Raw genomic sequence first — 23,644 nt, forward strand, 5'->3', positions numbered from 1 at the left:
ATGGTTCTCCCAGCAGCTGATGCAACTCGTGATTCATTCGCCTCCTTCACGTACCGTCCGCCATCTGCACCCCATCATAGATGGTACGCAGCACTTTCCTTTCGAAAACTCCGAGTGCGCGTTGGTCCTCCACGAGCAACGTCCAGGTCTCGTGTCCGTAGAGGACTACCGGTCTAATGAGCGTTTTGTAGATTGTCAGTTTGGTACGGCGGCGAACTCTATTCGATGGTCTTTTCTGGGTATGACATCCTGGCAAGTGGGTATCGAGATCGAAGCAAGTCGTGCTCATGTGTAGACAAGTTTGTTTCGTGCGTCAAAATTCTCTCAAATTTTAAAATTTTACGAATTCGGATGCAAGCGCAAAGCCATAGACCGATAGCCAGGTTCATGTTTTATGGCCAAAGTTCTAGCTTGTTTTAGAGAGTGATGGCGTTATTGATCAATTGGACGTATCCTGAAATCATGCAGCTTTCAACAATCGTGAAGAGGAGTCATCAAAAGACTTGTAATGAAGTGTCCGAATGCCATTCTTAGTTTATATACAGTGGGTTGTAAGTCCCATAAGGGCATATGGTGACGTGAGTACAATTTTTCTTAAACTTTGTACTGTATTTTATGTAGTAGATCGTGAGTCAATTAGAGCGAAATGTCCCAATCTGCCCTATATGTTGAACAAACAAGTTTCAACACTAACTCGTCGTCGTTCAAGTATATTAAACGTTTAAGTTAGACTTTTTTTCGGTTACCATTTTTTTGTCTTTGAATACAATATTCAATGTTCGGAGCCCCCGCGTCAACAATTTAGCATATGTTAATTGTGCGGTCATTTTGAATACACAAACCAACACAAACTCTGTTTCCTAGGATTACTTTCGGAGAGCCATGTTTAACGCACTCATGTCCTACAAAAGTCAAATGTTAAACGATCGTCGCTTGAACGAATAGTATGTTGTTGAAGACGTTACATACAAGTTTATGATATAAAACGTAAGGTATTTAAGAAAATGTTATAAAACTCTAGGAAAAAGACAAAATCTAATTCAGAAATCACCATCATTATAGTAAACGTTCTACTTTCGTATTTATAAGCAATTAGTAAGTAATATGAATTGAAAACAAGAATAAGTAATTCACGGAATCCCATTGATATATTTTATTTAAAATTTATTGCGGAATTCATTATATTACCTTTTTACCTTTCTCGTACACAAAGTGTATACACTGCATACACGTATCGTAAAGGCTAAATACTGTTTCAAAAACAAAATTTCGATAGGAAGCAGATTCTTATATACCGATCGACTTAGCTCGACGAATGCGTTAAAAACGAGAAGCATCACCATAGTAAATAAAAGTGAGGAACATATGAGCAAGTTCCAGTTATTTTCTTTTATTTGATGTTCCATAACTAAAGTATAAAAAAAATCACACGAAATTTCTACTTTAGTTACTCAGTGATTGAATGGTTTAGGCTTCTTTTTTTCTGTCAAACCAAGGTTCGCTACGTTTTCAGTAGATAACGTGTTTACTAAAAAATAATTCAACACGCTCATTGCTGCAAATGGGTTTATTTTTTGTGAGAGAGGAAGGCCGGTCTGGTCAATTACTGAAAAGTTTCAGATTTCTGTGAGTGTATTCTCACTTACTCGATGTTCTATAACTCCATAAGCTCTGAATGGCTTTTCAAAATTTTAATACGGAATTGCGGGAACAAGTGTCTTGGTTTATTTTTTGCAAAAAACTATACGATAAAAGATTGTGTGTTACATTTTGGGCATTTTTGTTTTCAGAAAGTTGTAGTCTTTACATGTTGTTTAAAATAAAGTTGTACAATTATCTCGCTAAGCCCAATCTATTATGCGCTCAATCCGGTAAATGTCAGCCTTGAATATTACTTTCTTTCACTCAGTTTGTACATTAGTACGCATGTTCGCGGTGATGTGACGTTCATGATGCACTACGTGTCTAGTTACATGTTTGAATCTCGCACATTACAAAAACATATACAGATATCAATATTTCCCTAACAATTTCAATTAGAAACAAAAGGGGGAAGGGATTTAAATATTTAACTTTCTGTCTCGTTTCAGGATCCATAAGTAAGTAAGTAAGTTTCTCGTTTCAGAGAGCGATCAATGGCGCTTAAGCCTAGGCTTATTAGCCAGGGCAAGTTTAATAGCTTCGCCCCATCCCAGCAAAATCATCAATGGAGTGACATAAATTTCTTAGCATGGTCATTCCCAACGTGTATTCAATCTTATCATATCATTTGCTTATGATGATACTCCTAAACTATATTCCCTTCCAACCATCCAACTCCTTGACATCTATGAGGGCGTCGGTGAGTCGCTGGCCTCTCTTTAAGTAGATGTCATATCATCATTTCCTTCCCTTCCCTAGTAACGGAGAAGATGGGCGTGGCCAGCAATGGTAGCTTTCATGCTTTATCATTTTGGACCTCCAATTGGGTTGCTATTAATTTCCAAATAGTAATCCATAAGCAGTTGGGGTAAGAAAGATAGAGAATATACATGACAGCTATCAGTATGCAATCTACGAAATACTCCGTTACAACGCAACGCAACGCAATGACATACTGGCAAGTGGGTATCTGGTAAATTGATTCTGGTAAATGTTTTTTCTGGAAAATGTCGAACAATCAGGTAGACTCATGAGCATTGCAGTGAATAAGATTTAGGCAACGCTTTCGATGAGAAAAAATCAATGGAGGAAACGAAGGCCCTCCAAGGCTCCTGAAAAAAGATCGATATGCTTAACTGCAGCTGGAAACATATTTCCTAGACATCTAGCCAAATGATAAGACATGGACAGCCAAAAAAAATTACAAATGTGAATCGTTATGACAAATTTAACATAAACACGGAAGCAAGAAAGCTAAAATCGTTTTTTAAACGAAATCGAAAGCCAAAATCATTTTTCGTTAGGAAAACCGTTTTATTACCATCAAATATTCGGGAACACGTCCCCGAGGGCTGTATGTGTGCTCGGTGTCAGCCAGCGTATGGGAATGGGATCGGGAGCGCGCAATGGGCAATGGGTGGACGTGGAATAGTGCCGGTGCGGTGTTGTGTTGTTGTGCCCACGATCGGCTGGTGCTGCCGAAGCATAAAAGCAACCCAACGACGAATATGATGAGAAAAGGCAACAATAAAAGCAATAACACGAACGAACGGGCTCGGTCGGTCGGTCGGTTGGTAAGTTCGGTGGGTGGCGAGAGCGGCAAAAGAAACGGTTCGTCGTGGCATATATTTTCCATTATATCATTTATCTATGCTCCCAAGTGGGATTTTTACCCAACGGGTTTGCTTCCCTGCTCGCCGTCCACCCTTCCCCGAGGAACTTCTTGCGCTTCAGTAGAATACTCTTTGTCCGACCGAGGAGCAATCATCATCACTCTGATGTTGTTATTATCGATGTGAGCGAACTTATGGGTTTGGGGTGGCAGGCAGGGGGCGGTGGATTTGCGTTCGGCGAATGCTCCGATGCCGTCGGTCGATGGTAGTGGTTCGGGATTTATGTATTGAGCGCCTTCAAGGAGTAATGTTGAAAACATAGCAGGCGCGCTTTGTTGGTATGTGCATGCTGAGGCTATGTTTTCGTCACCGCTCACTTCGATGTGTATGTTTCCAAGAGAGAGAGAGAATAAGCTTTTCGTTGGTTCGTCTGCACTCGACATTCACTCGCTCAGCTCGGCTCATTTTAGCTCAGCTTTGCAGTTCTGTTTACTTGAACGGGCAGCAAGCAGCTAACAGCCCGCTGAGGTTCAGTTCTCAGTTGTTTTTCGTGTCGGAAAGTTGTCACTCGAGCGGCTACTCCCGAAGAAACACTTCTCTCTAGCATATTCAGAGGTTTAAAAACTCTGTAGTGTCTTCTTAAATGGGATACAAATCTGTTCTGTAAAGGCAAATTTTTTAAATGAAAAGTTGAAGGATTCAGTCTCTGGAAGTCAGATAATCCGCAATCAAGGCGGACCAAACAATAGATTGTGTGTGTTTTAAGTGTTCCCCGTTGTTGTGTTATACTTTTATGGAATAAGGAATTTCATTCAGAGATTTATCAATAAAAGTTTAACGTGAGTCGTATCTATTTTTATGTTGAAGAATCTGTTGTTCGACTCAGAAAATAATCAAGTGCATTTTCTAGTGTTTCGAGAAATCCCTTGTGTTCTATTCGGTGTGATCTCTGTCGGTGTAAACTTCGCCTTTGGACAAGTCCAAGGCCTCTACATAAAAGTTTCCAGAGCAAGTGAAAGGTTATCTAAAGTGAATCAGTGAAAAAGACAAGCTACGGTAAACTGGATTTAATCTAATAGCGGGGTTGAATATTCCAAGCTGACGAGTCTTGGAAATACTGTGCGAAAAGCGTACAAAATATGATTTGGAGTAAGTCTCGAGCGAACACTCTCAATCACGGCGAAAATGTTCCGACTAATATTGTTGATGTGATGCACTCGGCTCAGCTGGTCGTTATCAACGTAGAAGAAGCAGCAGCATCGAAACAACCGGAAGTGGACTCGTTACCTTTGGTGCATCGTAGCAATCTAACCGCTCAGTTGGGTGGTGAACCTATGCAAAGCCTACTGCTGGCGGAAGTCTATCAGAAGAGCTACATTAACGAAGCCTACTACAATCTAGACAAAGTTCTATCGTGAAAAGTGCCGATTTTCGGGGCGAAGCGAAGAAGAGAAAGCAATCGGAAGCGGTTGAAGAGAAAACGGAAAGTTATTGGTTGAAATCCGCCGAAGAAGAGGCAAATCCCCCGCATCAGTGTGTTATTTGTGTACAATAGAAAGCCACAAGACGAAATTGTTGCGAGCAAGCAAGTGATAAAGTAAAACTTGTTGAGAGTAAAAGTTGTTACGAAGCAGCCAGCGAAGTGGGAAACCTGTTGAAAGAGAGAAGCGAAAAATCGTGATTGAAGCTTGTGAAGCAACAACCACGAAGTGGGAGTAGAAGAAGAGCCGCAAAATCATATAATCTACGGTTATCTTTATTGTTGAGTTGATTTTGACGTCATCAGTGTCCAGTTCGGCAAGTGTTCTCGAGTGCAAGTGCGAGCGGGAGTTCCGTCGAAAGTCTGATTACATATGAAAAAATACTTCCTGAACAAAATGTCAACCGGCAAGCGCTTGGCAAAACGCTCCATCATTGGCACTCGGGTTTGCGCACCCGGTGCTGATGGCATCTGGTACTCCGGGGTCATCCAGACCGTGAAGACCAACCAGAAGGACAACACCAACTGCATTAACCTGACGCCGAACACGCGCTACTCGGTCCGCTTCGACAGCAAGCTGGACGTGGCGAAGCGCGGCCTGGCCCGGGAGTTCCGCGAGAGCGAGCTCATCGGTCCCGGATTCAAAACCATTATGGACGTCCGACTCAAGCCGGGCCAGAAGGTCTTCCTCACGTACAATGGGCGCGAGAGCGCCGGCGAGGTGCTGCAGCACGATGACCTAAAAGACGAGGTTACCGTTAAGATTGTTCCCGTTGGACAAGAGGTGAGTTTCCCCCCTTTTTGGCGATGGAAGCTAAGAATCTTTTCGGTGTGCCGCTAACCAAGGTCGCGAACCGCTAGCCAAAAGACACGCCACCGAAAGGGTTCTCGGCTGTTGATTCGCTCGCACACACTGACTAATGACCTCGATAGGGTTTCTCGAATTAATTGAAGCCACCGTCGACGGTCGACGTTTTACCCGCCTGGTTCACGGATCACGCGCGCGCGCGCGCACACGCTCGAGCTCGTCCGCCGCCCGTTCCTGCTGAGCTTTACAAGTGAGTGGCGGGTGCGGGTGTGTGTGAGAGTATGCGCGAGCGCGCTTGCGGTGATTGCGCGGCACGGGAGAGGTGAAAAAACAGTTACTTTTCTGAACTGGACTTCCTCATTTGCGTTTCGAGCACGGCAAGCGCTGTTGTTGATGGTAGCTCGGTGGTGGCCACGGCACGGCACGGCCAAACTGACTGCCGCCGTTGGATTCGGACTAATCGCGGTGCGTCGTCGTCATCGGTGTGATGGTGGTCGTCGTCGTCGTCGCTCGCCCGCCGTGATTTAAATAGCGGCGCGGCGGTCAATGAGAGTCAGCACGCAGCAGAATCGTGAGCGTGGATCGAGCGGGTTGAGGGTTTTTCGTGTTGGGTAAAATACGAATATTATGGGACTAATTTTTTGAGTAATGTCGGCGTTTGATCGAACAGGGGCCTTAAAAATGTATGATAATTTGGGTACATTGTATTTAAAGAACCGACAATACTCAGTACAACACTTATTCTAAACCTCAGCTTTCTTCCTAATCAGTTTGAAAAAAAAAAACCATTAGTGTAGACGTTAAAGGTTGTGAAAGGCTATAAATGTATTAAAATAATGGTCACGGAGCTTACGAATCCATTTGCCATATTGAGACCTCAGATTTGCAACAGATATGTTATTATGTTAACATTCATTCATTTCTTATGAAGGGGGTTTGTATGAAATCCCTTGCAAGTATTTTTCCCGAAACGATCCTTACAATAAATAGAACTGTAATCCTGGAGGACTCTAAGAAAAACTGCGAACTTCCAAAGCTTTTTGCGGACAATAATAAGGCATGGGGTCAAAGGAGAAAGTAGCGAGGGACATGTGAAAGGAACATTTTTACATATACCTTTTAAACGCATGGGTCCATTAAAACCAAATTTGGAATATGTACTCTCAATCCTAAGGGAACGATTATAGAGGAGTTGGAGGGTCATTGGAAAAAGTGGAAGGTGGTTACGGGACGTGGGGTATATTATTTAGAAAACGACCACTTCAGTAAAACTTCTGAACCCCTTGATCGATATTTTTAAAAATTGGGACATATATCCTTTATTCCAAGCAGGCGATAATAGATTAAATGGAGCATATTCCCTGAACTAACATTTTCCGCAAGTATCATATCCTTGAAAACATTTCTCCAGAAATGACATTTCGCTCGAAAATGACATATACCGCTCCAAAAAAAAATGCCGCGGATATGACGTTTGCCCGAAATTGACATTTCCTCGAACGTGACATTTCCCCGAATTTAATACTTTTCACCGAAAATTACAATCTCTCAGAATGATATTTCCCCGAATATGACATTTCCCCGAAAATAACAATTCCTCGAAAATGACACATCTCCGAATATGACAGTTTCGGTAAACATCTTTTTGTCGGTAATGTCATTTTAAAAGTCATATCTACCTTCTTTTAATCATTGGATATTCTTTAATCAATCTTTTGATCTTCTTCTCAACTGAGGAAGTATCAACAACAAAACACGATAACCCCATTTACTAACTGGTTTTAGCGAAATCAAATTGGCAATGCCAACAGCTGTGAAATCAAACTGGCAATCCCGGACAAGACCGGTAACATACAGCTAGTATTGTTTCCTGTACAATTGGAAATTTTGGCAGGTCTTTGTGAGGAAATTTTTTCAGATTGTGACCAAAAATAAGAAATGTTTGTTTTCATCTGATCAAGTATATTTTTCACAAACATAAAACAAATTAAGCAACCTTTTTATATTATATCTACGGCTGAGGGACTTTGATTCATTCATATAATGTCTTCTTCTGGGGAATTATGCATTTCATGTAACTAAATAACTGGAATGCTCGCTTTCAAATCGACATTCTTCATGCCTGCCGTATCCTAACGGAACTATCAATTCTATACTTTCGCCTCTAATTCTATCATGAACATGTACGTCCAAGTATGGAAGATGATATTAGCATTTCCATATCATTGTAAATCGTTTAACTTCACGTAGAAGTAACACACACGAAATCATTAATTTAGTAAATAACTGGAGTTTAAACAACTGGATACATTTCGAGCTTTCGAGGTGAACCGACCTACACAGATAGAAAAAGTTGTTGAAATTTACACGAAAGTAATGCACATAAAGGGAATGCCAAAAAGAGCGTAAATTTAGACGATATTGTCACCTGAATGTATGCAATTTGTATTGTATTATGTCACTTTTTATACGAATAATTGTCATAATGCTATGTAAATTGCATACATTTAGGGCGAACTTGTTGGAAAAGATTCATGAACGCCCCGAATAGTGTAATTTTCCACGTCTTTATTATATACGCGTCGATTACTTTTCATTATTTTTTTCTGTGTAGGGCTGAAAACCTCGTTAATAAAGACAATAATAACAATTTTGAACTTCAAATGATTCTTACGGGTTTCATAAATCCTTACAAGCAAACGGTTTCATCAAACTTGTATTTTATTGCGACTTAAAACAAAGGGAAAGATCCATCAAAAATTGTACCTTTATCAAGGTATGAAAACAGTTTGGACAAAAGATCTGCTCTTCAGAGATATTTTAGTCCAAATTTTTACTGCCAAACAATATAGGACCTCGGCATAAGACGAGTTCCATTCAAATTTACCACTTGATTGAACCTTTGACAGATACGTATTTCGAGCTCACCAGTAAGGCCGTCATCAGTGTCTCGTACTTGACGTAAAAATTAAAACTCAAAATAATTTTCTTATCAATATAGGACCACCCATCTCATTATTGTAATCATCGGTTTACCACAGTTCAACCTTCAGAACTTGGTAATAAAAACATTTTTTGCGATTACTTCTCAAACTCTGCATGCCACTGACCCGGTTTCGACCCAACTCTCCTTCTTTAACATTACTCACGGCCACTACATCTCGGCCATCAAACCATTTCTCAATGGTTTAGACAGTATGTTTAATCTCACTATTCTGCATGAGCTGCGACTTCAGAGGCATTTTCCAGTCAGCATGTCAAAGCATTTTGTTTTAAAAAATCTCAGTATGAAGACACTGATCCCTAATTTCATTTATTCGAGAGATTGGGCGAACGCCGCCGTATCAGGAGAAAAATGTCCACATTACTACATTTGCCATGTTTGAATGACTGTAGTACAGAAGTTCGAATGCAGTAGCAACAGATTGACCGCAGACCCAGTAATTTATTTTCCAACCTATCAAATCAACAACTTTTCACACGATACACCGAGATTTCATTTGTTTTTTTTTATTGTTGATGCAATTCCCGTCCGAATGTTGTTATTTTTGCTCCTTTGCAAATTTGGGAGTGAGCATTGGGACTCTCCTGGGGCACCCAGCATGAAATTGCTTCTACATAAAACGTCAGCTCACGGACGAAAAAATCAAATAAGAGATGGGAAAAATCAAGTTTTCAAAAATTGAGGATGGTCAACAGTCACACGTGAGATAAATTTCCAATTATCGTTAGAAAACGATTAAAAATCGAACTCATTTTTCTGCCCGGGCAGAAGCCACGAATCACATAACAAAACATAATATAGAATTAATTGATATAAGAGATAAAAGAACAGGTAACATTATCAAAAATTTGCAAAATATTGATATTATCGTCTGATCTTTTATCTCCTATATCAATCAAGTGCATACCTCTTTTTGTTATCTTATCAAGATTTGATATTGCTGAGACATTTTCGTCTGCTCGGGATACCAAGGAACCATAACACCAAATAGAAGATTTAACGGGACTGTTGGCATTTAACGTGTATTAGTAAGGTTCATATATAAATAATATTTTCTTGTTTGTTATCATTTGATTCCAAAATTTAAGAAGTTTTCGTCGATCCAAAAAAAATCTAATCATTATCCACTGAGAATGATTCAAAATTCGGTCAACTCTTCACAGAACTTCATGGATTGATCAAACGGATCAGTAACAGTGAACCGTTTTATGTGACCTTTGTTCTTAGTTGTAGTTTTCGATCCTTAAAGCATTGTAACAATATCTCGTTGAGCTTTTATCCCTTTAGCAGCTGTCGGATCGAGACCTGTTGTGTGTTGTGCTTTGACCAATGTGTACTCAAATAATTTCTAAAATAAATTAAAAAAAAACAATCCTAGTGATGAACTTATTATTAAAATAAAAAATCACTTAAATAAAGATAAAAATGAACAATTCCTACCTAAATCCTAGTCCAGGCTAATTAGATAATGTTACAAATCTGTAATTTTTGCTCGCATGAATTGAATCCGATTTTCAGTTACCGATGAATCCTGTTTAGATTTTTTTTTTTTTGGCGCGTTTTGGGAATCATTATGGGCTTCAATTAGTCTTTGGAGACTGGTAAAAATCCTCAGGGCTTCCTAAAAACCTATACAATCTTTAATAACTTTAACAGTTTTTTTTCAGTTTGATTTTTTTTAGGGAATTTTAAAAATTCAATCGTTTTTTTCGAACTATCAATTTTTTTATGAGCCGCTTTACAGTTGAAGGAGAACTTATAAGATTCATGAATCCTCTAGGTTCCCAAAATTCCTTGAATTTTCAAAATTCCTAACGATTTTTACAAAAAAAATCAAAATTCCTTTTATACTGCGACCAGATTTTTTTTTCAAAACTTCTGAAATCCAAGCGAAGTACTATTAGACTTCAAGATATTCAGGCTGAATTTTAGAAATTTTCACCAACATCCTAAATTTTAAACCAACTTTCAGTCCCAGAGAAACAGAAATCCTGTTCAACACTTGTTTTATTACCGTTTAAGGATTCTTAGCAAGCCTTCTTTGCTTGCATTATTCCTAAAACTTCCACAGATTTAAAAAAAATCTAACAAATCGTTCCGAATTACTTTCGGTCTTATGTCATTTGGCCTAAGGCCTCTATGCTGAAAGTTATGTAGGCCAGGATGAACAAAACATTGGGTCGAAACCCATCTGGCCGGAAATCATACGACCGAAAATGTCGTTTGGCCAAAAATGTTGTTCGCCCGTACAAGTCATTTGGCCGAAACAGTCAATTGGTCAAAAATGTCGTTTGGCCGAAAGAGCCGTTTGGCAGAAAGAGAACACTTGGCCGAACGAGTCATACGGCTGAAAAAGTTGTTCTTCATACGACAGAAAATGTAAAAAAATTGAAGTGATGAATCATAATCGAGAAGGGTGAAGTAATAAGCGAAGTAAGAAATACGAAATGAAAAAATAATAAATGAGAAGAGAGTCGTCTCGGTTCTCACTTCTCACTTATTTCTCACACAGACGTCTCATACTTCACTTTTTATAAGAAGAAGTAATCAAATGTTATTGTTCACTTTCCTATTCTTACTTCTTTCTTCTCATTTCTCACTTCTCACTTCACACTTCGAACTCCGCACTACTTACTTTTTACAGTGTGAAGTGAGTAGTGAGTAATGGGGAATGAGAGATGGGTTTCGTATTCCTTGCATTTCACTTCTTATTTCTTACTTCATTCATCACTTCACACTTTCCACATTCACTACTGTTCGGCCATATGACACGTTCAAGCAAACGCCACTTACGATAATATGACTTGTTCGGCCAAACAACAGCACATTTAAATAGAATTTGGTTAAAACAACTTTTTTTGGAACCAAAATCGGTTATATATAAGTTGCGTCAATTGTCTCAGAATATGTGTGCTACTTGGAATCTTTAACTCAATATCGACTCATGGATGAAAATAAAGCCAAAAAAATGTTTTGGATTGTTGTAATCAATCCTTCTAACAGATTCTCGAGAATTGTGTGGCACTGAGATTTTGGAAAAATGATTTAATGAAGATTTTGAATGGATATCCAAGATACCCCTTCAAGCACCAAACAGTTCCAAGACCATTTCTCTTATTGCATGAAAAATTGGGCAATGGTCTTTCCCTACAAGATTACCTCTCAATCAATTTATATGATAAGTTTGTTAAGGTTTTGGTATTTGCACAGAAACTTAAAAATACAAAAACGACATGAAGTTTTAGCAGCTTTCAACTGACAGAGCTATTATTGCCGCAACAATTCGTAAATTGAAAACGTTTTTGTATCGAAAACTTATTTTCCAAAAACCGCTAACACAATAAATATTGATAGACATTGTTTTGCTAATCGGAACTGATGCTGAATTTGATTTGTTGCATAATGTGCTAAATAGTTTTTCACCATATGCCAGAATAAGTTGAACTATAAATAGTGAGTCCTTCTTTCCACGATAAAATAATGCAAAAACTATTGTCTTCTCATTCTTGGTGGAACATTTAACACTTTATGACCCAATTTTTTGCTTTCACTCAAAATCACTTGTTTGCTTTCTGAAATCGATCTAAGCACGAACAATTTTAGTCATTAATTTTACAATTTAAATTTTGAAAGTTTTGCCTTTTTTAGTTTTTTGTCTATTGGAATAATTTAAAAAGGAGCTGTTCATATACTACGTGGGCAGGTTTTGAACAGTTTTCGATACCACCGTCCCGAAGGATGGACAATTGCGTATATAAATTTTCAAAAATGTGTATGGGCCGTGGGTATTCACCATACCCTCCCTCTCCCTAAATTGTCCACGTGCTGTCCATATACAGCCCCAAAGTAAATCTAATACTAATACTAAGGTGCATAATAAAGTTTGATTCACTGGACGCCAATTGTTTTTTACAGCGCTTCTTGTTATAGTTCTTTGATCTTTTGATAGCATTGCTCTCTTTTGCCATTGGTAAAAAATTTTGAAACGATGTTTTACGATTTAACAAAAATTATAACTGGAAGAGAGGAAGCTGAAACGGATATTTGGCCGAAAACATTTTGACGAAAAATTTCCTTTGGCAGAAAAATGCGTGAAACATGCGTCCCAAAATGCCGTCCCTAAATGGTCGTTTGGCAGGAAGTGCCAATGTCGTTTGCTGAACGGATCGTATGGCCGCAAATGTGGTTTAGCCGAAGAATATTGAATGTGGAAAGTGTAAAGTAACAAATGATTATTGAGAAGTGAGAAATGAGAAATAAAAAATAAGTTGTCATCACTTTTCATTCCTCAATTCTCACTTCTCACTCTTCACGATAAGACATTAGAATTAAAAGTGAGAAATAACAAGTAAGGAGTTGAATGGATAAATGAGATGTGAGACGTGAGACGTGAGCAGGGAGACATCGCACTTTTTACTTCTGATTCTCCCCTTATGAAGCGATAAATAAGAAGTGAGATGTCACACTTCAAATCTCGTTCTACATTTCTTACTTATGACTTGTTATTTCTCACTTCTCATTTTCACGTCTCACATTACTACTCATTTTACGTCTCACATCTCATTTCTAACTTCACACAGTGAGAATTGAGATTAATAAGAAATTAGTGAGAAGTTAAAAGTGAGAAATATAATGTGAAATTTCTTTATTCTTACTTTACACTTTCCGCTTCTCACAGTGGCTGGTGAGAAATAATTAATGAGAAGTGAGAAGAAAGATATGAGCATTGTTAAGTATTTCGCATTTTTTACAGTAAGAAATGAGAAGTGAGAAAAAAAGAGTGAGAAGTGAGAACTGAGATGTCCCATTTCTAATTTATCATTTCTTGACTTCTCAACCATCATTAAACACTTCACACTTTTCATATTCACTCTATTGATAGGCCAAACAACATTTTCCGTTATACGACCCGTTACGCAAATGACATTTGCAGTAGGGCAGTTCACATTTCAAAAATGTTAAAATTCCAACTTTCATATGTCTATCATCTTCTTTTTTATGATTTAGGGTGGCGCAAAGGCAATTTTTGTTTATATGGAAATTTTTATGGAAAAAAAAAATAAAATGTGTTCAAGTTCTCCTACGAATGTCAAATAGTCATGAATTCCAATAAACAACCCCAACTTCCGTTTTTGGAAGCTATGTCAACGAAACCTGCCAATAAACCCCTTAAATTAACTCCAAACTAATGAGTTATCCGCAAGTCACGTTTATATAGATTCCAAAAACGGAGGTTGGTGTTGTAACTTTGAATTCATGACTATTTGACATCTGTAGAAGAACTTGAAAAAAAAATATTTTTATTTATGTAAATTCCCATATAAACATAAATTACTTTTGCGCCACCCCTAAATTAGGGTAAGACGGTATAATATGCCCCCCCTAAGGCAACTCCTTGATAACTTTTAACTTTTCAACGCAATTTATGCAAACTTTGTGTTATTTGGTAGTCCAGGAAGTCGCAAATGCATTGCCCGTGAGTAGTCATATAAAAATATTACAGATAACACGTAATAAAGCTTTTTTGAAAAGTCGTGAAAAATGGATTTCATAAAATGCCTGGGCAATACGCCCCACTTTAACCAAAGACGTTCCATAGCCCTTCATTAGTATTTTATTAATCACATAATGAAAAGGTTACAAATTCTTATGTGCTTGACAATAAAAAACCAACATAAGTCCATTTAAGCAGGTTGGAATTACATTTCAATAGTTTCCATATAATTTGGAAGCAACTGATGCAAGCTCGCCGCGCTTGTGTCCAGTTGGTAAGGGCATATTGTCCTGCCTACACTGGGGCGTTTTGACCAGTGAAACATGTTTTTGGAAAACGTTACATTTTTGAAGATGGAAGTAATTTTATATTATATTAACCACTAAGAAAAGTTATTTTGTTGCCCAACTGAGTGTTCCAGTGCAAGTTTTGGGGACAGTATGCTAGTGTCGCTCCAGTATGTTGAGCAAACAAACATTAAAAGTTACATCAAAACTGTGACTTTTGGTATTTTGCAAATATTTTCATTATGTAATACAAAAATACTCCCATATTCACATAGGATGATGGTTTTACAAATATCTATAGGTACCAACTAAATTTGACCCTCAGTTAGTTATAGTTATCTAGAAATCAAAGGGGGGCGTTTGGCCAGGTGGGGCGCATTATACCGTCTTACCCTACCTTCAAATTACCTGAAAATTTTCCAGGATTCCTAAATCATTAAAAATGAACTAATGGTCATATAGGAGTTGGAATTTTCGAACATTTTTGCCTTTCTCGTATACAAAGTATACGTAAAGGCTATATGTTCGCTCCAAAAACAAACTTTTTATAGAAGGCTCGGAGACCCATAGTGTTATATACCGATCGACTCAGCTCGACGAATCGAGGTGATGTCTGTGTGTGTATGTGTGTGCGTGTGTATGTGTGTGTGTGTGTATGTGTGTGTATGTGCGCAAAAAGTCTAGCCCACTTTTCAGGTACTTACCCTTAACCGATTTACTCGCAACAAGTTGCATTCGACGCAGAATCCTGTCCCATTGTTTCCTATTGAAAATTGGCAGGATCGGACTATGGGCTCGGTAGATATGCCCAAAAATACCAAAAGTGCGTAGAATTTACTCACTCGAAAAAAAACGAGAAAGGCACCATCACCGCTAGGTGGATTAATCTGGGTTTTTTAAATTTGAACCACCCTAATTAACAGCCGTCTGTTCGGCAATATAACTTTTTCGGCGAAATGACCTAATCGGCCAAGCTACATTTTCGGTCGTATTATTATTTCGGCTAAATGATTCTTTCTGCTTCTGGTCAAATGCCATTTTTAGCCAAATTACTTTCGGCCAGATGGGTTCCGACCTAATGGTTTGTTCGGCAAATTGACGTATTCGACCAAACAGCTATTGGCCAGTACTGAAATTTCTCATTTTCAATGAGAGATGTCGTGCGATGTCATGCCCCTTTCAATATCTCTAGAAGCGCAAAAGGCTCAAACAAAATTTATTCCGTGACAGGGCATGAAAGTGTGCAATATCTGATTTATGTTTGTGCTCATTACCACTTTCAACTTGGTGGATTAAAGGAATATAATTAATTTATCGACTAGTCATTATTTTTCGCATTAGATAGGTACATTGAAATAATTCAGAAATATAAATTTTAAAACAAGGCACAACATCCTTTCATGCGAAGTTGATCACAGAACCCACCATACTTACGTTTGGTCGCACGAGATAGAAAAAGGCACTTTGTTCTCTGTTTTATGACGATCACAACAGTGACAGTGAAGGACAGTGGACAGTGAATGATATTTTTGACGTGAGGTACAATGCGATCAAATTGCAGTTTTGTACTGCATTGTTACTTGCCTACTACGATTGAATTTATTTTTTTCTGACATCGTTTATCATTTTTAATTAAAATAAAATTATGTAATTTTAGTTTGTTTGTTAATGAATTTTTTAATGCATTGCTTCTCCGTTTATTATTTATTTTATTTTTAATTTGTATTAGAATTTTGGTTTTTCACCAAAATGTTAATGAAAAATTCGTGAAATATCGGGTGCTTCTTTATTTGGAAATATCGAGTAGTTTTTAAGCTGAAGCTAGAGTATTGACTCGGGATGTTGCTGAAATGAAGAAATGGCCCAATAAAATGGTCACAAGCTGACGAACAGAGTGTCCAAAAAATCACGGGAAATATTTTAATGAAAGTTCATTAATTCATCATAGTAGAACGAAACAAGATTGTTATTTTTCTCTGAAATGCAATAAAAAAATACTCCATTTTAACTATTGTCCTGTCCTATTTCATGAAAACAATATCAAGATAAATCTGATTTCTTACTTCTATTTTCAATAAGCGCTCTGGTACGATGCACAAATAATTCCACCTTCAAATGCACACATTGGTCAAATTAAAGTGGGATTTGGTAAATTTATTTGGATGAGTCATCTCCGTATTTCATTGACCATCCTTTTCGATTCATGTTGACGGTAATCTGTTCAAACTTTTGACGCTCCGACATATGTTCAGAGACTCTTGCAAATATCCAACAACTCTTGTCCATTTATAAAAAAATAGGAACAGACGGCAATAAATATGTTCCAGCGGAGTCCAAATTAAGAACTAAAGTGACTAAACGCGGTACATTTACTCTACGGATTTCATAATTCTTTAAGTGGATTCATTTGAACCATTTTGGGACTCACAATAAAATGCCCACTTTCCATGAATTATGGTGGTGCCTTCAAATTCACTGTTGCCCTACCATGCTTCTCCACCTTCTTTATTAATATTTTCCAAAAAATCTACTCTCACGCTAATCCTGTTGTTAAACCCTCCTATTCTAATCATTGTTCTGTTTGTTGACGCATTAACCTGTTTGATTATTATCTACAGAAGGATTCTTTTAGCAAAAAACATCAAAATCCAAATGTTTCTAAATTATTTAAGGATTAAGCAGTCTTTCCGAACGACGTCATCAGCCGGCTTGTTTGTGCTTTAACTCGAATCATGATCAATCGATTTTATATTACTGTTCGATAACTTGTAACATGGTCCGCAAATCTAGAAAGTGAAAAAAATGACTTTAATCATATACCTAATTGCAAAGTTTGCAGAAAGTTTCCTACTCTTTTGAATATTATATCAATAACGAAAATCACTAACAAATTGTTGTTTCACTACTGAGTAAGAAATTGGTACTCTTTTTATAAGACGATCTTCACAAAACAAATTTTCAGACGAATTGTCGTCTCAAATAAAAATTGCTTTGATGGAATGAATGATTCTAATATGAACGGGTTCAAAGAAGGCACGCCTGGAATTCAAAACAGCGAAATCACCTTGAATGGGTTTGCCGTTACATCTGCACTTGACACTTTAAAGTATACCTCTAATGTAACGATGGGATAGTGAAAGCGAAATTAAATCACTTAAATCTGAATCTCGAGCCCCAATCAACTTTGTAAGGTGACCCGATCCAGGGATCAAATATTCAGCATTCCAATCATCGCACCCAATTTTCAGTTCCAGAAATTTGCTTCTCGCTCCCGTTCGTTACCCGCTACAAAGCAACGAATGACCTTTTCCTACCCTTGACCCATTTCTGGAAATAGGGCGAGAGCTTCGATGTTGCAAGCAAGATCAATTTTGCTCCGAGATGGTGGTCCCGGACAGGATTCGCGCGCCGCCGATGGCACCCGGTTGAACCGGGTCGCATCCTGCGGGGTTCTAGGAAAAGTGCAATCTACCACCGCACACACAATGACTGTGACCATTTTTGGCAAGGATGCAACTTTTGTGCAGTAGCTAAAATGGCCAACATGGCCGTACGACCGTAGTCTCCATCGTTAACGGCGACGACGTTTTTGTAAACCCATGCGCAAATGCAAACATAACCAGCTTCTATGCTCCCCCAATTCCCGTTGGCTTGCTTCGTAGCATAAACTAACTCTCCGCTCCTCGCTTTGCTCCCCACTTCATGTAATAATGTTGCTCCCAACATTGAAGGGGGGAAATTTCGACAGAGTGGGCGGCTGGGCGACGACGTCGACGGCGATGAGCACACTCTCACTATCTATCGTTACATTGTGGGTAGTCGTCGACTCTCTCGAATCCACTGCACCCGACTAGCCTAATGTTTGTTTGGGGATTGGTTCGGTGAAGGGGCGGATGGACCAATACGCTGCCTAATTAAGCCTTTTGGTTGTTCTCCCCGATTTTATGTGAACTTCATTTTAGCGACCCAGATCTATGTTTCGAGCAACGATGCACTTAAGCACATTCTCCCCTCCAACTCGCCGAATTCCAAACAAACGCTAGAAGAGGGCCACTACGAACTGCGCTATGCCATGGATGATGACGACGGGGACGACGATGACGGCGACGATGAGAGAACCGTTTGTAGTATCTACTGCGAGTGTGTGCGCGATTCGACCCAGTTTCGAGCCCTACAACAGCTCAGGTCTCGGGCATTGGGGACGCATGGGGCGACGACGGCGACGGTGCGCACCAACCAACCCAAACCGACCACTCTTACATGATTCTCCCTCCTTGACCTAGTTTTCAGCGTTCGATGCAGCAGCGCGCAGTATACGGACCAGTCAGTGTCGGAAAGCATCGTCGTCGTCGTCGTCGGTGGGTCGGTTGATGGTAGTTAGTAGGTAGGTAGGTTGGATCCAAGGTAGCGAGAGATATGCAGCCCAACCTACCTACCGATACCTATTTGTGGAGGGAAAACGGCCGCGCCGAGGGTGCTTGGAGCGATGCTTTCGACAATGGGATGCACATTCGGTGACCCTCCAAGCAGCAGCCAGCAGCGGTGGCAAAGTGGGCATTCCCCAGCACTTTGGCTTGCAGCCGAATCTGGGTTTTCCTTGGATTGTATAATGGTTCGATAGTGGGGCTTGATCCAGCTTGGCAACTGAAGGGTTTTTTAAGCGAAGACAGATTCAAATTAGGTTTGTTGGAATTTCAAAAATGTTTCATGGAATTTTCAATAAAGGAAAAGCAACTCTTACCTACAGGTTAGGTTATTCAAGGTTTGGCTATAGAATCACAAAAATGACGAGCCCATTTTAAAGCTCCTTCTATATAAAAGACATTAGATGAAGATCCGAAGCATAAATCCTACCTAATAATAATAATTTACAAAAGACGGTAATTTTAGTTTCTTACAGTTGCAAAACTAGTTTAGAAATCACTTTATGCATTTAAAAATCGACTTTTTTATTATTCGTCGCTATAGTATAGTTATATAATCACTCTTTATCAATTATCAAAATAGAAATAGAAATAAATTATTCCAAATAACGTAATATTTATACTAGGAATCACCCAAACTACATATTTATTGCATAAAAACAACCATTTGGTTGTACTTTTAACAAAAAGATGTTTGGCGATATATAATATTAAAGCCTGTCCACGTTAAATCTCGGACACCCATCTTCCTATGCTTCCTATTCCTTCCTATTTTAGGAAAATTCACAAAACACTGACACGATCCATTTTCATAACAACTAAATCTCTGCACTTCATGTGATGCTTTCTGTATGATTTAGCTCTCGTCCAAATTCATGAAATGGCAACAAATCACATGGACATTATCCAAGTGTCCGAGTGGACAGGCTTTACTACTTTTGCGAAATATTCTTTTAAGCTGATTGGCATTTTTTCTGGTAATCATGGTGTATGACAACAGCAGTTTTGCCAGTTTTGATTGCCCCCAACCAACAATTTGATGACTTGATTTTAACAACCTGTAAGACGCGCTTCTTCAATGGAGAGATTAATTTCTCTCGTTGCCTCACTATAGGTAGACAATTTTTTAAACAACATTTTACCTCTTCACTTCGCCTTATACAGGGCTAGTAAGCTCTTTCAAAGAAAACATAATCTTTTCGCTCTGCCTTGCACGGTAACGCGTTGTTTGGAAGAGGGCATGATGGCACTTACGTTCATTTAAAGAAGGGATTATCTCCTCTCTTTACCTTATACCGGGCAATCATGGTTTTAGGCGAAGACATTTTCTCATCACTTAACCTCATAGCAGCAAGATGCGTTCATTCGCAAAACACTAATAATGTTTGATTAGGAAAAATTTAATAAAGATCAATAGGGATTCTTCCCAACTGAATTTCGCCAAATGGCGTTCCAAAGAATACTTTCTGATGCAAGAGTACAAATAAAAATAAATTCTAGGGAAAATTTCTTTCTGGCGAATGGTATTTTCTGAAAAGTGGAATTTCCCCAAGGAGATTCGGAGGATTTTTACAAAAAACCATTATGTGGGAGTTGAAGACTGAAGTTTTGCTATGAAGATTGATTTCTTTCTGCGGTAGCAGTCCCGAGGAAATTCGAAGGAATTTCCCGAGGAAATTCAAAGGAATTTCCCGAGGAAATTTGAAGGAATTTCCCGAGGAAATTCGAAGGAATTTCCCGAGAAAATTCGAAGGAATTTCCCGAGGAAAGTCTAAGGAATTTCCCGTGGAAATTCGAAGGAATTTTCCGAGGAAATTCGAAGGAATTTTTCGAGGAAACTCGAAGGAATTTCCCGAGAAAATTCGAAGGAATTTCCCGAGAAAATTCGAAGGAATTTCCCGAGAAAATTCGGAGGAATTTCCCGAGAAAATTCGAAAGAATTTCCCGAGAAAATTCGAAGGAATTTCCCGAGAAAATTCGAAGGAATTTCCCGAGAAAATTCGAAGGAATTTCCCGAGGAAATTCGAAGGAATTTCCCGAGGAAATTCGAAGGAATTTCCCGAGGAAATTCGAAGGAATTTCGAGGAATTCGAAGAAGGAATTTCCCTGAGGAAATTCGAAGGAATTTCGAGGAATTCGAAGGAATTTCGAGGAAATTCGAAGGAATTTCGAGGAATTCGAAGGAATTTCGAGGAAATTCGAAGGAATTTCCCGAGGAAATTCGAAGGAATTTTACGAAGAAATTCGGAGGAATTTCACGAGGAAATTCGAAGGAATTTCCCGAGGAAATTCGAAGGAATTTCCCGAGGAAATTCGAAGGAATTTCCCGAATAAATTTGAAGGAATTTCCCGAGGAAATTCGAAGGAATTTCGAGGAATTGAAGGAATTTCCCGAGGAAATTCGAAAGAACTTCCCGAGGAAATTCGAAGGAATTTCCCGAGGAAATTCGAAGAAATTTCCCGAGGAAATTCGAAGGAACTTCCCGAGGAAATTCGAAGGAATTTCCCGAGGAAGTTCGAAGGAATTTCCCAAGGAAATTCGAAGAAATTTCCCAAGGAAATTCGAAGGAATTTCCCAAGGAAATTCGAAGGAAATTCGCAAGGCAATTCGAAGGAATTTCCCCAAGAAACTCGAAGGAATTTCCCAAGGAAATTCGAAGGAATTTCCCAAGGAAATTCGAAGGAATTTCCCAAGGAAATTCGAAGGAATTTCCCAAGGAAATTCGAAGGAATTTCCCAAGGAAATTCGAAGGAATTTCCCAAGGAAATTCGAAGGAATTTCCCAAGGAAATTCGAAGGAATTTCCCAAGGAAATTCGAAGGAATTTCCCAAGGAAATTCGAAGGAATTTCCCAAGGAAATTCGAAGGAATTTCCCAAGGAATTTCGAAGGAAGGAAATTCGAAGAAATTTCCCAAGGAAATTCGAAGGAATTTCCCAAGGAAATTCGAAGGAATTTCCCAAGGAAATTGGAAGGAATTTCCCAAGGAAATTGGAAGGAATTTCCCAAGGAAATTCGAAGGAATTTCCCAAGGAAATTCGAAGGAATTTCCCAAAGAAATTCGAAGGAATTTCCCAAGGAAATTCGAAGGAATTTCCCAAGGAAATTCAAAGAAATTTTCCAAGGAAATTCAAAGGAATTTCCCACGGAAATTAAAAGGAATTTCCCACGGAAATTCAAAGGAATTTCCAAAAGAAATTTGGAGGAATTTCCCATGAAAATTGGGAGAAATTTCCCAAGGAAATTCGAAGGAATTTCCCAAGGAAATTCGAAGGAATTTCCCAAGGAAATTCGAAGGAATTTCCCAAGGAAATTCGAAGGAATTTCCCAAGGAAATTCGAAGGAATTTCCCAAGGAAATTCGAAGGAATTTCCCAAGGAAATACGAAGGAATTTCCCAAGGAAATTCGAAGGAATTTCCCAAGGAAAATCGAAGGAATTTCCCAAGGAAAATCGAAGGAATTTCCCAAGGAATATCGAAGGAATATCGAAGGAATTTCCCAAGGAAATTCGAAAGAATTTCCCAAAGCAATTCGAAGGAATTTCCCAAGGAAATTCGAAGGAATTTCCCAAGGAAATTCGAAGGATTTTCTCAAGGAAATTCGAAGGAATTTCCCAAGGAAATTTGAAGGAATTTCCCAAGGAAATTGGAAGGAATTTCCCGTGGAAATTGGAAAGAATTTCCCGTGGAAATTCGAAGGAATTTCCCGTGGAAATTCGAAGGAATTTCCCGTGGAAATTCGAAGGAATTTCCCGTGGAAATTCGAAGGAATTTCCCGTGGAAATAGGAAGGAATTTGCCGTGGAAAGTCGTAGGAATTTTCCGAGGAAATTCGAAGGAATTTCCCGAGGAAATTCGAAGAATTTCCGTGGAAATTTGAAAGGATTTTCCGTGGGAAATTGGAAGGAATTTCCCGTGGAAATTCGAAGGAATTTCCCGTGGAAATTCGAAGGAATTTTCCGTGGAAATTCGAAGGAATTTCCCGTGGAAATTCGAAGGAATTTCCCGTGGAAATTCGAAGGAATTTCCCAAAGCAATTCGAAGGAATTTCCCAAGGAAATTCGAAGGAATTTCCCAAAGCAATTCGAAGGAATTTCCCAAGGAAATTCGAAGGAATTTCCCAAGGAAATTCGAAGGATTTTCTCAAGGAAATTCGAAGGAATTTCCCAAGGAAATTTGAAGGAATTTCCCAAGGAAATTGGAAGGAATTTCCCGTGGAAATTGGAAGGAATTTCCCGTGGAAATTCGAAGGAATTTCCCGTGGAAATTCGAAGGAATTTCCCGTGGAAATTCGAAGGAATTTCCCGTGGAAATTCGAAGGAATTTCCCGTGGAAATTGGAAGGAATTTCCCGTGGAAATTCGAAGGAATTTCCCGTGGAAATTCGAAGGAATTTCCCGTGGAAATTCGAAGGAATTTCCCGTGGAAATTCGAAGGAATTTCCCTGAAATTCGAAGGAATTTCCGTGGAAATTCGAAGGAATTTCCATGGAAATTGAAGGAATTTCCGTGGAAATTCGAAGGAATTTCCGTGGAAATTCGAAGGAATTTCCTGTGGAAATTCGAAGGAATTTCCGTGGAAATTCGGAAGGAATTTCCCGTGGAAATTCGAAGGAATTTCCGTGGAAATTCGAAGAATTTCCTGTGGAAATTCGAAGGAATTTCCGTGGAATTCGAAGGAATTTCCGTGGAAATTCGAAGGAATTTCCTGTGGAAATTCGGAAGGAATTTCCGTGGAAATTCGAAGGAATTTCCGTGGAAATTCGAAGGAATTTCCGTGAATTCGAAGGAATTTCCGTGGAAATTCGAAGGAATTTCCGTGGAAATTCGAAGGAATTTCCGTGGAAATTCGAAGGAATTTCCGTGGAAATTCGAAGGAATTTCCGTGGAATTCGAA

The 23,644-nt window shown here is 38.9% G+C and overlaps 1 protein-coding gene across 3 annotated transcripts in view; it reads left to right on the top strand.

The window, feature by feature from the left end:
- The first annotated feature begins 506 nt into the window (after positions 1–506).
- The window catches only part of LOC134227432 (zinc finger protein 704), a 302,312-nt gene continuing 279,174 nt past the window's right edge, over positions 507–23,644 (top strand). For 2 of the 3 annotated variants that reach the window (XM_062708923.1, XM_062708924.1), the window contains exon 1: positions 3,797–5,518. In XM_062708923.1, coding sequence (XP_062564907.1) covers positions 5,108–5,518 — 411 coding nt within the window. In that variant the 5' untranslated portion in view covers positions 3,797–5,107. Of the gene's footprint in view, positions 579–3,796; positions 5,519–23,644 lie in introns of those variants that run through there. The other variant, XM_062708925.1, reaches the window with a different exon arrangement.

This window comes from Armigeres subalbatus, chromosome 3 (genome assembly GCF_024139115.2).
Source record: "Armigeres subalbatus isolate Guangzhou_Male chromosome 3, GZ_Asu_2, whole genome shotgun sequence".
NCBI lineage: Eukaryota > Metazoa > Arthropoda > Insecta > Diptera > Culicidae > Armigeres > Armigeres subalbatus.